Below are 16,207 nucleotides of genomic sequence, written 5' to 3'. Positions count from 1 at the left end.
TGCTAGTATTTGTTTTTGTTTAAAGATGCAAAACTACAGTATACCAACAAAACATCTTTCAGACATCAGGAAAGCCAGTGGGCGCAACACAGGTTCCTGTCATATTGTTTTTATTTCTATTGTTGTATTTTTATATTCAAGAAGGTGCTTTGTAAGTATTCTAAATGCCCACAATTACAGCTGTTACTGATCACTGATTGAGGCTGACTTGTGTTATTGCTTGGGCTTCGAAAGCAGCAAAGCATCAATAAAATAAAAAGCACCTGCATCCTAAATGAAATTTCAATTGAAAAACTTAACAGCCCTGCAAATTGCAGATTTTAACACAGCCCAGTAAAGCTTAAATAACACTTTGCCTGTACAGACCAAAAGGAAGGAGGGGTTGGGGATCACATTCAAGGTGACTTGATTGTCTCGTGTGGTAAAATTATTTACAATTAAGGAATTTCTCAAGAGGGCTGCATTGAATTTGCTGTTCAACACCTTTGCAGGCATGTGGTTGGGCTTTTTCAGTATTCATGGAGGCTCCTGAACCTTTGTGGTAATTGAATCAGTTAGAGTGCTGAGTGGAGCAAGCATAAAAACCTGTTAACCTAAAGGTCAGATCTGTGCATTGTTTATTTATCAGAAGGTTGAAGGAGCTAAATCGGCAGCTTCTGTCACAGTTGCAATAAAAAATGACCCGTAACAATAACGGAGTAGATGAATTGCAAACTCTGGTTTGGAATTATAAACAGAATAGAGTATAGATGTGGAAATTGTAACTACGTATAATGTAGTATAATCATACCATGCCTGTTTTTTGTTTTGTATTTACAGGTTCTGGAAATTGTTTGTATGCATGGGTGATTAAGTGGGCTTTAATTTTAGTTTTGAAGGGGGTAGAAGATCATAACATTAGAATGCTGAGAATATGCGACATTGACATGGAAATGGCATTGATTTTATTATTAGTTACCGCTGCATCCATGTAAACTGAGCTATAGAGGTTATCTGTCTGGGAATGTCAGGCGCTCATTGCATCAGCAGTACCATAATGTGAGACTGACATTTCAGTTTGGATACTACTTGATGTAGAGGAGCTGCAGGTTCTGAGGCTTAATGTAAGGGAAATGATGTGCCTTCTATTGGCATCAGGTTTCTGTCTGGAGACTGAACCCACTCATTTTTTGACCTGGGACTGATATCTTAAGGATACAAACAGACATTTTATTTACAATGTGGGCACTTTATTAGGAACGACTAGGAAATCAAATATACGCATGAGTCAGTTTTGTACAACATAGATGTTTTATCCAGGTCTATTATAATTTTGTCTCATACCTGCCAAGTTAGACAAAATATTCCTTACCTTTTACAACACACTTCAATTGAGCTCCAAATACCTCAGAAAGCACTCTTAAACTTCAGTGCCTTGTGATTAGACTGATCCTCTGCTACGACAAAGAATTTTCAATTTAAACTTTTTTTTTTTAAGTGTGAATGAAAGGTCTTTCAATCCCACTCTGACAGGAATATATGTATTTATTTTAGGATTATTAAAGAGTTTTAATCTTTATGTTTTCAATGAACACTCTAAATGATTTTTTTTTTAAATTAAGCTCTAAAATAACAGAATAAACACTAAATTACATTCCTTGCCAATCAAGATTACTACATATATGTTTGTAGTGTTTTAGAATCAGAAACATTGAATTTCTTCACAATCTAGTATATTCACTGTATATGTAGACGCAGATTATATATATATATATATATATATATATATATATATATATATATATATATATATATATATATATATATATACACACACCTTCATTCACCTTGATTTAGTTTGTCCTTTTGTACCAAATATATTTGTATTTTATTTATTGCTTGAAATGAAATGTTTTTTCGGTGTTTGAGTACATTATTTTGCTCAAATTGTGAAGTGTAAAATACAGACTAAGAAAAGATCGAAGCAGAAGACAAAAACATCTGCATCGGTCTTTGTATGAAGCGATTTAAACAAATTGCGAAGTGAAAAGTGGCACACCAACAAAGAGAAAATCGAGGAAAAAATGAAAGCTGCATCGGTCCTTGTGCCAAGCTATATACGAAATGAACAAAAACAACAAAACATAAAAGCAAAGACAGTTTCTTAAGTCTTTGTGTAGTATTGTTAATATGTGTTTATTAGGAGACGCCTTACCTTTGTTGATGCTTTGACAGTTCCTGTGGATATTTTGAAAATGCTGCTGCATTGATCCCCAGGGTCCTAGCCAGTAATCTTCTAAGAATGATCTCTGCGAACGCACCCCTTGGCTAAACTGGTCAGATTCTGCACAGAATCTGCGCAGAAGGATCTCAGTGAACGCACCCACAGTACTTAGCCACGCATCTGCAGGTCTGCTGAGAGGAACTGCCTAGCTGCTTGCACACTGTCGCTTGTTTGTAATTTTTCTTTATCAATAGTTTGTATTAGTGCTTGAAAAGAAAGTTCGGTTAAGATCAGGTTAACTTGGATATTTTTTAAATGTGTATATTTTTTGCTACTGAGCTTGTAGCCCACATCTTGTATTCTTTTGTTTTGTTGTACTGGACGATTGCTTTAAACAACAGAACATTGCAACCTTACGGTCAATTCATTCATGGTTTAAACGTACGCTCTCCACTTAATATTATTTAGGGCTTTGCAGTTATGGAAATTTCAGTTCGGTTTCGGTTCAGTTTCACTTTTAAAAGCTTGGTTGCCGGTTCGGTTTTCAGTTTAACAAGACAACAAAGAGGTTATATTTTTCTTAGTATTTTTAATGAAAATAATCAAATGCAACTGCACGTTTTGATCATATACAAATATTTGTAACAAAATTAATTATAACAAAAACTTCTTTGCATAACTTAGAACAAATCAGTCGCAGACACTAACAACAATAAACACATCCTTCAATGACTGACTTAAAAGTGAAATAAAAAATAAAAAAATGTCTCAGTTTTGGGCAACAATGTGAACCTTTGACATATTTGTCACTGTTCAACCTGAACATTTAAACTCAGGTAAAAGTCACAACAGGTTTAAAATAAATGTATTGCAAATAAACAATTGGGAACTCATTTCCCTGCTAATCAATCAGTAAAAAAAAAAAAAAAAAAAACTTTAATAATGTATAATATTATTGCTGGAAAGCTGAGATTCTAAGCTTTCCAACGATACCGCCCCTTTCAGTGTAGCTGCTACATGACTGAGCAGTCAACTCAAAACGAAACCTAAGCCGTGAATTCTGTCACATGAGAGGCTTAACTTCAGGCGATCGTAGTTCCGGCTAGGAGTACCACATAGGTAGGTGGCTTTTACAGTGCCTGAGTAATATGCGCATAAACTCTGGCGCCCTGAAATGAATGGGGCAGTCACATATGTCAGTATTTCGACAGTGAATTAAAATAAAATGTGCTTTCAGTTCCTCTTCCGATTACACCAGAAAAAACTGATCAGCTGTTCATTCAGTCAGTACATCATTTGTAATGCACTGCAACAATTAGATATATCAATATTCGTCTTGGCAAATGTTATTAATATTGTATATTTTGCGATTGGTATCCATTCAGTATAATTTTAGGTCTAGATCTGGAGTTGTACGATAGTTACCTGTGGAGTGGTCTGAGGCACGTCTTCGACTTCAGCCTTTCGCTGTTCTTCGTTACACAGGGTTTCAAATTCTGTTTTGTGTTTAGCTTGTAAATGTCTTTTTAAGTTACTTGTATTTCCGTAATTGGTGCTTACCTTTTTTAAACATATTTCGCAAGTGCACAATTGTTTATCAACCTGTGTTAAATATTCTAAAACTAAACTTTTATGTTTAGCTTTGGGAGGGGTGCTGCTATCATTGTCAGACATTTTTGCGAATGTTCAAAAATCTCGGAAAACCGACACGGTTTTAATGCTCCAAGGTTTTGTTTTTTTTCAAAAATTTAAACCGAACTGGCAAAATCAGTTAACAGCACAGCCTTAATATTATTCATTCTGAATGAACTGTTTGTTGTGGTTGTTGCATGGAATTGTGCACGCTTGCCTGTGCAACTGCTGCGTTTGTTTTTTTAGTTTTAGTTTTTTTTGCAAGCTTGATTTCATGTCCTTATTGGAGTGCAAATAGTTTTTCTTGTGTTATGCAAATAGTGCAAGTTATGTGTTTTTTTTTTGCTGTCAGTCAACCTTCTGTACTTAAATATTTTAGATATTCTTATATTTGGCACAGTAACTAGTTCTTATTTCTGGGAGTATATAGTTGGCTATAGGCTAAGGGCTGATTGTTACAGCGTGACCCTGCAGCAGAGTGCTTCTGTGGATTCTGTAACATTGTCTATATATAAAAAAAATTCCCAGGTTTGTTTACATTCAGGAGCGGTCACGTAAAACACAGATGCAGTTTCATTTAATTACAGCCAGACCACACGGCATCCCACATTCCAGAAATACATACTTTCGTGTCGGCTAGGAAGGAGGTTGGGGTGGGGATTGTATACTAAAATAATACTATTGTAAGATATACAAAAAAAAGTACTGTATTGTAATATGTGTTGAAATGATGCGTCTGGCAGTTCTAGGTTAAACTGCTTATAACATTTTTATTTTTGCAAATCTACCGCTCAAACGCTGTCAGGATATCTAAATACACAGGAAAACTAATGCCTGAAGTGCACTCTAACAACAGTTTCGATTTCAGGAGTTACTTTTTGTTATCAGTTTCCCTAAACTTACCATCTGTTTCAATAACAAATGAAAACAAACAAAAAAATGTATACCCGAATCTCGCCCTCGCAATGGGGGGCTCGACTTTTACACGAGATCGACTTTTACTCGAGCGAATACGGTAGTCATACTTTCACTCCAACTACATAACCGCTACGCTACACAGATTCACATCTTAACCCTTTCAACAGACTAGGCTACTATTTACATTTACCCTATCCAAACGGCAATACATTGCCTCAATATAGGTTGAACAATTTTGCTATTCCCGTAATGTGCGTGTGTGTGTGTGTTATTATCCATTAAGTGAAAAAAGAAGTGATATCTGAAACAAAATACAATGGAAATGTGAAAAACTGCAAGTTATCAAATGTGCCCAGCCATTTAAAGTGGAGATATCATAGACACAAGCCAAATTTCAACAAACCATTGGGGCTATAAAAGCAGTGGGGGTCTAGGTTTCCCCAGTTGTTTCTACCAGCTTGGCTTGTGTTTTTCAGGCACAATAAAAGTGGATCGAACCTGCATCAAAAACACAAACCAATTTAATAGAAACAATTGGGGCAACCTTGACCCCCACCGCTTTTACAGTTGTGCCTATTTGCTTGGTGCTGGTCAAGGTTGCCCCCAAAAATGGCTTTTTTAAATCTGGGACTATTAATAAAGGGTCACTACACATTGCGTTTCCCAACTGGTTAAAAGCTTTTTCAACCTCTCCTGTCCACTTAACCATATCTGGAGTTTTACTGCTTTGTCATTTCAGTTAATGGAGCAGCAATTGTATCAAAGACCGGAATAAACCTCTGATAATACCGTATGATTCCCAAGAAGGCCCAAACCTACTTCTTATTTATGGGCCTTGGCCAGTATTATGGCGTCCACTTTGCTCACTTGTGGCTTTATTAACCCGCCTCTGACAACATAGCCCAAATATTTTGCCTCTGCTAAACCAAGAAGGCACTTTTCAGGGTTAGCTGTAAGCCCTGATTAACGTAAGCTGTCTAAGACAGTTTCCCAATCCTCGCTATGCACCACGATATCATAAAGGTATGCTGATGCATAATGAATATGAGGCCTCAACACTTTATCTATAAGCCTCTAAAATGTCGCAGGGGCACCGTGTAATCCGAAGGGCATGACCTTATTTAGAAATAGTTATTTTTCTTGGTCATCAGACAAGAAGTGCATGTCTTTTATTATTCCCATTCATAAATACCTGAACGGGAATCACTTTGAGTAAAACCAGTACAATGTGCACAAAAACATAAGTTAAATCCTAATTTCTGAACACTGTGTTATTAAAACGTCCAGCCGTTATCTCACACGCTGAACTGTCATGCACAAAAAAGACGAATAAGCACAATACAGAGGGATTGCAGAAGTTACTTTTTTCGCCACTACTCTGCAACCAAATACAACTTTCAGTGTGGTCTTGCAACACCCCCCCCCCCCCTCCACTTAACCAAAAGAAAACTTATGAAAATAAATGCATCTGCAGTGAAATTTGATTCAGTCAAAAAACGTTTTTTTGATTATTATTTTCCAACAAAACATATTCTAGCGTTATGACTGTGAACAAGCCAGTAATCAATAAAACAGCAGTATAGCCAAACATTTAAATAAATCAATTACTGGTATGCAACAAGATTTAGTTTGATTAATAATTTGAATAATAACTTGATTTAGTTAATATTGAAACATATATCAAAGTACTCAATATTTTAAATGTTAATACCTAATTAGTCACAAAAACGTCTTCATCATAGGCATCAATTTGATTTGTATACTTTAAAGCTGCAGTGTCCAGTAAAAACCACATCATGAAAAACCACATTTGTAGGTGAAAAACGCTAAAATAAAAGTTGCTACATTTAAAAAAGATATAAACATGTGACATTTTCGGTCCACTGAAATAAAGGGCTTTACATAATTTCTACAAGTAAGAAATTGCAATGTCTAATGTGAAAATACAACATAAAATAATGAATTAACATCCAAAGTAGCACTATAGGATTCAAATGTCCTTTACAAACAAATGGTGAAAATCCAAAATATGGATTGTAGCGTAACAACAGGGAAGTGTAATCAATAGGACTGCAGGGTCTGTATCGTCTGAAGTCTATATCTGAAACCACCGAACCACTCTACGTCTTCGTTATCTGAACCGAAGATAACCCAAACCCTAACCGTGAATCTTTCAATGCACAGGGCAGTTTTTTTTATTTACGTGAGCCACGATATTTCCCCTTAGGCATTATTTGCTCATGGTTATTAAAAACTGGAAATTTAGGACAGGTGATCGGTCAAACCGGGGTAACACAGCATTTGGTCCACCAGGCTTGCACTTAATACTTACAATGTGATACCTGTTGTCTGTCACAGATTTTGATAAATGGAAATATTGCCAGCATCCTGTACTTGTTGTTAGCATTGTCAAATGCTGCATCCTTCGTTAAGTTAACTTTTTTTATGGTGGGTAATTCAAAAAGAGATTGATAACAGCTTGCAGACTTATAAAGCTTGATATGCTGTATTGCGTTCCATGTTTATTCCTCACAGAAGCAACATACAATTCCCAAAGTAGACTGTTCAACTCGTCCTTAGAAAATACATTACATTTAAGTGTACCTTTTTCTTGGAGACGTTTTGTAGAATATTCACAACCCATTTAGAAGCCTTTATTGTTTGTTTTTTTTGTTCCCCATTTTGGTCAAGTTCTAGTTGATTCAGTTCTGGTTCCATTATTTCTTTTCTCTTTTAAAGAAATTTGAATTACTGGTACTTTGTCTGGTTCAGGAAATTAATCTTCATACCATTCTTCAAAAGTTTTTCCATTAAAAAGATAAAAATGTGATTCTGGGTCTGACATTTTTTTTTTTTAAGTTAGTGGTTACTTATAGATATTAAATGCTGTAGAATTAGGACAGGTAAGTGGTGGATGAATTTGAATCAAAGGTGATGTGTCTGTTTGAAAGGTTGTGTGGGATTAACGTATGGCTGATAGAACGCAGCTAACCAATCAGGCAGGATTTTTCCAAGCAGCTTTATAATACTATATGTGCTTCTATCACAGAACCTGGAGCTGTGGACCCACCACTCATTTTGGAAGTCAAGCCTAGAAGCGTGTCGATAACATGGCAGCATCCCTCTCAACCTAATGGCAAAATCACTGGCTATAACATTTACCAGAATGAATTCCTGAAAGTAACCGTAGCCAGCAATAGCACCAGCTACATTGTCACTGGTTTAGAACCCTACACGGAATATCGATTCCACGTGGAAAGTTGTACATCAGTCGGCTGCTCACTTTCACCTGACTCTCATATCATCCGAACTCCACCAGGACCTCCTGAAGACATCCCTGCTCCCCAGCTATATTCTGAAACCCCAACCTCTGTTATCCTTGCCTGGCAGCCCCCACTGCGCCCCAATGGTGTAGTTAAAAATTTTACAGTTGAACGAAGAGTCAAAGATACTAGGCAGGTGTCTAAGGTTGTGACTGTGCAGGCTGATGAGCCTTTGAGTTACCTTGACCACTCCACTGCCTTGAGCCCTTGGACAACATATGAATACAGAATTGTGGTGAACATCGTGAATGGAGGATCTAACAGTAGCGAATGGAAAGAAGTTACTACAAGACCATCAAGACCTGCTGGACTTGAGCAGCCTGAAGTGTTGGTTTTAGGCCCAGACTCAGTTATGGTCTGTATATTTTTATTTTTATACACACTCCTAGGACTAGTAATAGTATATATTGCATACAAATGAGGATACAGGTTCACACTAAACTGGGTGAATGGATAGGTAGAAACATGCAAGGGAATTTGCACTGGGTTTGTACAGTAAAACTTGCCTCCAAATAGACCTTCAAAAACCAACAGCTATGGCCAAAAGTTTTGCATCACCTAGAATTTTAGAATTTAAAACATAATTTAGATATTTTATTTAACATCATGCCGGGCTTGAATCTAATTTTTCTGCTCCAGCCATTGGGGAAGATTCCAAAATTTTAGGGGGGAATGGCAAAAAAGCCACTTTTGCATATAATTTTTTTTTTTTTTTTTACTGCATCATCATTCACACTGGTGTTGCTTCAGGTAAGTAATTTGTATTACATATATTGCATAGCACATATTAATGTGAATGACTTAAAGCTGCTCAACAAAACCGCCACAAATATCTACAATTCTATTGATCTGCTCTCTCCAAGCTGTCGTGTGTACTGCCACTAGAATGTCTCATTAATGTAGAGGTTTTATAACAGCGGCTAGCAAACTTTACAGTTGCATAGAGGCTGCAGACCGAACAACTCATTTGACCTGTATCATTATTAAAATCCAGCCATGGGTAAATCTTTAGCCAGATTGGCTGAAACCCTATTTTTTTTGCCTTTCACTTCATTGGCATCACTTGTTTGTGTTTTATTATCACATTCTGCATCACATTTTTCATTTTTCATTTTCAATCAGCTGCGTCGTCATTGCAAGGTGCTTCTCTTTTTAACCAGCAGTCCATTTTGTCTTTTTATGCCATGTTGTCTTTTTAAAGTTATAAAAAAAAGCAACTCCCAAAGTAACACGAGGGTCTTAAATACCATTTATTAACGTAACATTATTCAGCAGGCTTCATTCGACTTTATGAAGCAACATTATAGTTAATTCTATGGGGTGATGCAAAACTTTTGGCTATAGCTGTAGATTCATGCTATATAATTTACTGGCCAAAAATTGTAGCTTACAGTTTATCAAAAATATCCTATATTTCAGATATTTTTATGGGTTATTTATTATTATTATTATTATTATTATTATTATTATTATTATTATTATTATTATTATTATTATTATTATTTATTTTGTGATGAGAGAAATACAGTTTTTCTTTTTTACTGGGTTAGTTTTATACAGTTTCGTAATCTTGTGAGTTTCATACCTTAAGGAAAAAAACTTACTAGCTTACTAACAAAAGTCAAATACAAGCAAAGCCAATATCCAATCTTAATAGGCAAATAAAGCTTTCTATAAACAACCTAGTTATTCCCGTAATTCAATAGACACTGCACTCCAGAGGACATGCTAGCTGCCAGTGTTTTGGCTTGTATACAGCTTGATTCAAGGGAAATTAATGTATCCAAACAAGAGGGCTTTGTAGCTTAGAGCCTCTTTTGTGTAAATACACCCACACACACTTCTCTGTGCAGTCTTGTATGTGTGCCAAAATATTGGTGGCTTGCTTACAATACAAAAGGAAAGAATTTACATGCAAATGACCAGCATAATTAATTCCTTTTAAATTACTTTTTTTTCTCTTACTGATGCATCCCAAAATTTGCCTGGTAAACTTAAGCAATATATTTTTCAGAAATACCTTAATCCAAAAAGTTGGATACTAATAACTAAATAAACGAACAATGCATCCCAGCTAATGATATACAAATACCATATTCACATTCTCAAGTGTGTGGTCATTTCATGGATTACGTTTTTGTGATTGTGGCTTTCTACATTAACTTTTTTTACCTTGGCTTAAGTTCAGGCCCATTTTTATATATTTCTATTTAACACACTCTTTAATTTTGACCATCGTTTAGGTAAATCCTTGTTCTTCTGTATACAGTAATGGCCAAACATTAATGAATCGAACTGTCAGATAAATACTGTAACTAATTTTTTTTTTCACATTTGTTTGGTGAAACTGAGTTTAACCCTAATTTCAAAAGAATTATTTGGTGGATAAAAATCTGGCTTAAAATCAGAACCCCTAATGATGTACAGTATTCTTCAATTAACTTCTAGATACAACCTTGATACACAGGCTTTTCAGTTTTTTTATTGTTTTTTTATATAAAAATGATGGCAGAAAAAATGACCTCTTTCCAAATGATAATTAGTCTGTGTTTGTACTTGATTTTACAGGTCACATGGAGTCCTCCTCTAATACCAAATGGGGAAATCCTTCGCTATGAAATCCACATGCCTGACCCTCACATTACCATTACCAACACCTCGGCGTTAAGCTACACTGTGATTAACCTCGTTCCATACACCAACTATACCGTGACTGTGCTGGCTTGCTCTGGGGGAGGAGGCCACACAGGAGGATGCACCGAGAGTTTACCCACCAGTGTGACCACACTACCCACAATCCCTCAGGGGCTCAGTCCCCTCTCAGTTACGATTGTTAGTGAGTCATTCCTTGTTGCTTCCTGGCAGCCACCGTCAAGACCCAATGGGCCAAATCTGAGGTAAAGCACGTGGTCGTTTCACTTAACATGTACTGTACCAGGAGCAGGAAATCTTTTATTTATTTTTTTAATAGATGAAATTCCATTCAAAGTGCAGCAGAAACAAATGTTAAGAGTAAGTAGCTTCATATTACATTTATTCAGGTTATTATTGCAATTACTCAAATATTGTGTGTAATCAATTTTTTTAAGGTACTTTGACCTGAGTTCAGGAGCAGCTCTTGAGTTACACACTAGTGGCCAGATTCTCTTTCACCATAGGCATTTACAACACAGACTAGCACTAGCACCACCTAGTGAATCAAATGACCCTTTATAACTTTGTAAATACTTAGTTCCTCTACACAATACTTGCTCTCTGTAGATGATGTTTGCTCTTACAACTGTACAGAGACTTTACGGATCTAGCATGTGTTATATATATCTGTGTTGAAAGACAATCTGGCAACTAAAGTAATAGCTTTTAGAAGGGATGCAAATTTGGCTGACATTTTAGTCCACAGTAAACATAAAGGGATCATAGGTACATTAGGGAGACTGAAACCTGTAAAAGCGCATGTAAGTGCAAATATATTTGTAAAGATAAAAGTGAAATCGCAAATAATGTTCAGCACTTTACAAGGAACAGACACACCATGGATGACCTAAAGTTTGTGGATTTAGAAAAAATAAGTGAGGTAATGTACAGTATAGAAGACTAAATACCATGATGCCTAAAGGTTTAAATAGAAAGTAACAATAGATCATTACATCTTTAAGTATATAGTGAATGACATCACTAAGACATTAGATTTAAAGAGAAATAAATGTGTGTTACCATGGCATCAAAAGCCTATAAATACCTCCAATGTTTGTTTTCAAACACACTTTCCCTTAGAGGGAACCGAGGTCACTAAACTTAAGTCAACGCCAAAGTATAGGATTCTTATATAAAGCTAATTATTGACCACAGAAAGAAGCAACACAGTTTAACTTAATAATAACTATTTATTGGTTCATAAATTCTTTTTTTTTTTTTTTTTTTTTTTGTTTTGTTTTGTCAACCAGCAACCTACAGCTATGGCCAAAAGTTTTGCATCACCTAGAATTTTAGAATCGAGACATAACTAAAAAAATATATATATAAAAAAATGTATGTATATGAATATATTAACATAATTTAGATTTTTTATCATGTAATCGAAGAAACTATCAAATGAAATCACAGAAGCCATTAGTAGTACAGTATAGTTTGAAATGTCACATTTTTCTATTTTTGTCAGTTTTTCATTAAGTACTATGGAAAACTACTAAGCGGTATGTAATTCAATATGTTAACGTAACATTATTCAGGAGGTTTCATTTCACTTTATGAAGCAAAATTAGTTAATTTTATAGGCTGATGCCAAACTTTGGCCAGAGCTGTAGATTCTAGCCTGCGAGGACATAGCTCTCTGCGCTGAAGCTAGGCATTGGTTTTTATCTGTAATCCATGGGACTGTTTTTGTTCAATTTTAATAGCATATATTCTACTCAGTTTAACATAAACTAAACTCAGAAATCTCGTTCCCGCGTGTAACATAAATTCTGAGTCACGGTGTTACCGAAACGATGGTAAAGTTGGTTTTTCGTTCGATGTTAATTTGATATTTGAAACTGCATCACCTAGGCTTTCCAAACCAACTGTAATGTAAATCTGGACAGTTGTGAATATATACATGACCTTTGCTTAGGCTGTGAATTCTGTAAACAAGTTATACGCGCATATGGGATATTGTAATGATTTTCGCAAAGTACTTACCTGGCATGAACAAAATAGGACAGATATCCTCAACCACAGCAGCCACAATTGTCAAACCACTGTTTGCCTAAAGAAGACCAACTGTGAATTGTTTCACAGGTTTTGTGGCTAATTTATTCATGTATTATCCATGTAACACCATATATACAAAATATATGAGCTATTATTCTACCTTTTCAGTAATTGCCATTGGTAACAGTGAGACACTATACAATTTAGCAGAGTAGTTCATATCCATGGTTTGTACTTGTAAAATACTTGTTGTCATTTACTGTACGGTACTTGTTTTACTCGGACAGTTCCTGTTTTATTTAAGTTGTATTAAATATTTTTACAGCTCATTAGCTGCTGCATAACAAAAATACATCATCGCTGCTTTTTAAACTTTTTTTGTCATGTTTACCCTAATCTGATGAAGGCCCGGTGTTATAAAACACTGTTTTAAATCATTAACTTCTAATCAAATTGTATTTATGCAGAGTGGTTTTGGCATTAGAGCTGAAATATTACTGCTAATGTGCAGTCCAAACAGATAGTGAATTAACAAAAATGGGCCTAATAATCTGTGAATCTTCCGTCCCCAGATATGAGCTGCTGAGACGTAAAATCCGGCAACCACTTGCCTCCAGTCCCATTGAAGATTTAAATCGGTGGTACAATATTCACTCAGGAGACAAATTGTTTTATGAAGATAAGGGTCTTAGCAGGTGAGATTACAAAAATGAGCTTTAAAACAAATTCTGGCAGTGTGTACAAATCTGTTTTTTGTACTGATGCCATCTTTTAATAACGTTTAAAGATATTTTAAACAAATATTCAAGAATGACTATGTTGTGCTTATCTTGCTTTAGATGATCATTTCCTTTTTCCAACCATTTCAGCTTTTTGTATTCTTTGTTAAGCAGCTGGATTTTTGAGAAGCTGATATAGTAAAATCTATTAAAATAATATTCTGTTTTATTACTGTAGATACACAGCATATGATTACAAGTTGCTGGTGCATAATGATGTGGGATTTGCATCTAGTGACGAAGTCAGTAGAACCACTCAAGCTGGAATTCCCATCAAAGGAAGCACCCTGATGGCAAAACCTTTAAACCACACTGCAATACAAGTGGATTGGACCAGACCATGTAAGAGTTTGACCATTTCAGTGGACATTTTTTATTTTGAAATAAATGTTGTAAAATGTGTATGTTATGTAGTAGTTCTTAACCCATGAGATAAATGTGAATTCCCTGCCTTTTCCTCCAAAGAAGTGAAGTCGTTTAATCTCAGGACGAAGGTGTATTAGGGCATTTTCACAGCTGGTTCACTTGCAAGTGATTAGAATCTTGATTCACTTGCAAACTAGCTAATTTTTTTCCAGGTTTGCTTCGGTTAGTTTCACACCAGAAAACGAACCTGAATTTCCTTTAAAGTGCATTAAAATGTGTTTGTTTGGTTCACTGCAGCTTCCTCCAGACTAGAGTTATATTGGTTTCACATTGCACTTTTCTAAACGCACATGTCTCTCTTGCTGATTACTAGAGTGCAAGTTCTCTCTGGAAAAACTTGTTGTGGCTGTGCTGTTGTTCGTGTTTTTTTGGTTTGTTTGGTGCTTGCAACATTAAATCATTGCGGAAGAAACAGAACATGCTGAAAGAGTGTCAAGTATTTGTTGGTAAAACACTGTTCTTTTGGAGGAAATGCGTGAGCAGCATCTGATGTTTAGAAGGTGTTTCAAGTGGAAACAGATATTACAGCGGTGTACCTTTTATCATGCCTTATTGACCACGGTGTCTTTCTACCAGAGACAAGATTATGAAAAAGATGTACATATTGCAATTTAGCTGTTATTGATGATAATAATAATAATAATAATAATAATAATAGCTTTTTGTGAATGTTGTACGCGTGACAATGTGGTGAAATATAGATGCAACATAGGAGCTGGTTTAAACTCGGGTTTAAACCGCTTTGTTTTGGCACAATGCTTTCCCTGCGCAATTATAACGAAGCCAGATGCAGTACATGTGCTTCATAATTATTCAATTGTCATTTCCTATTTTCCCTATGGCTTTTCTTTGCCTTGTGACAGTTTTGCTATTATGCTTAAAGAACGCGCATGCATCAACAGTAAATCTCAAACACGGGTATTAGCAGCATTTCATGATATTGTCCCGGTTGCGCCAGTTTGTAAATCAGCTCCATAGTATATATTTTTTGTGATGTGCTGTTGTGTACATGTGACATTTATGGTGTTCTTGTCTGGTGTATATGTCATTGTATTGTGTGTGTTTGTTTTTTTGACAAGCCCTGCATTGCTTATGTGCGACAGTGCCGAAACACTTTCCTTGGTGCTTGCTGAAGTACGTCGCTTCAACATTTTGATTCGCTCTTTGGAGCTGTTCATTTCCAAGTGAACTGGAGTATATTTGGTTCACATTGCAAAAAGTTGAAATAGAGCAAAGTGACCAATGTACCAAGTCCACTTCCAAGTGAACCAAGACCACCATTTCAAGTGATCTCGGTTCACTTGGTTTGATGCGCATCCTGATGTGATTACGTGGTTCTTGGAGGTTTCACAAAGGGTCAAACGAACTAGGTGTGAAAGTGCCCTTAGTTGGTAGTACATTAAAAACATTGTTTTTTTTGTTTGTTTGTTTTTTTAATCTCATTATTATATATGTTTTTATTATTTATTTATTTTTGAATAATTGTTTTCTTTTTTCTTCCAGCTTTGCAGGACCTACAGGGAATTGTGGAACACTACATACTTTTCATTAATTCTTCCACCTACAACCACTCTGCTACCTTTCCAGCTCATGTAAACTATACCATAATCAGTGACTTACGCCCTAACACAGAGTATCAGTTTTTCATCCAGGTTTTCAATGGGGCCCACAATGCTATCAGCGAGGTGATTCGGGCCACTACTTCTGATGGAGGTTAGTACCCAATGGTGTGCAACTCAAAATCTAGGAATGAAGTTGATTGATTTTTGCAGCGGTTGAGATCAGTGATCCTTCCTTTATAAAATTTCCTGTTATTAAAAAGGAAAAGGGCTAAAACGCTAAAATGCTTAAGTGCGGCTTGTCTTCAAGTGACAGATCAATAAGGGATCCCAGTGAGACAGTGGCACTACGCTCTAATAGAGGATATTAGCACAGCGTGTTTTGATCCAAACTCCCTGTCTTTGTGTCCTGCCATTTATACATATTGCAGTTTAGACTGAGTTCCCTGTCAATAAATCAGGGAATTTAAAATACAATTAATGTTTTTTTTGGGGGGGGGGGGGTTTAAGTGATTTGTTCTGTGAAGCGGTATGCTTTTAGAAAGACACTCAAACACAAGGTCTTTCCTGAATCCCTGGAGATGTAGGGTGCAAGCTCAGCCACTGAGAAATGTTCCCTCATGAGTCACTGCCAAGGTGGTTAGATGCAATCATATACAACAGAACTTGTTTGCCTCT

General features: G+C 35.9%; 1 protein-coding gene across 1 annotated transcript in view; it reads left to right on the top strand.

Moving 5' to 3' along the window:
* The window catches only part of ush2a (Usher syndrome 2A (autosomal recessive, mild)), a 387,586-nt gene that overhangs the window by 257,230 nt on the left and 114,149 nt on the right, over positions 1 to 16,207 (top strand). Inside the window, exons 40-44 of the mRNA XM_034017082.3 lie at positions 7,803 to 8,431; positions 10,645 to 10,973; positions 13,338 to 13,460; positions 13,723 to 13,886; positions 15,474 to 15,683. Of these exons, the coding sequence (XP_033872973.3) occupies positions 7,803 to 8,431; positions 10,645 to 10,973; positions 13,338 to 13,460; positions 13,723 to 13,886; positions 15,474 to 15,683 (1,455 nt within the window). The remainder of the gene's footprint in view (positions 1 to 7,802; positions 8,432 to 10,644; positions 10,974 to 13,337; positions 13,461 to 13,722; positions 13,887 to 15,473; positions 15,684 to 16,207) is intronic.

The sequence above is a fragment of the Acipenser ruthenus genome, chromosome 6 (genome assembly GCF_902713425.1).
Source record: "Acipenser ruthenus chromosome 6, fAciRut3.2 maternal haplotype, whole genome shotgun sequence".
Classification (NCBI taxonomy): Eukaryota; Metazoa; Chordata; class Actinopteri; order Acipenseriformes; family Acipenseridae; genus Acipenser; species Acipenser ruthenus.
This window is presented reverse-complemented; position numbering and strand designations above follow the sequence as displayed.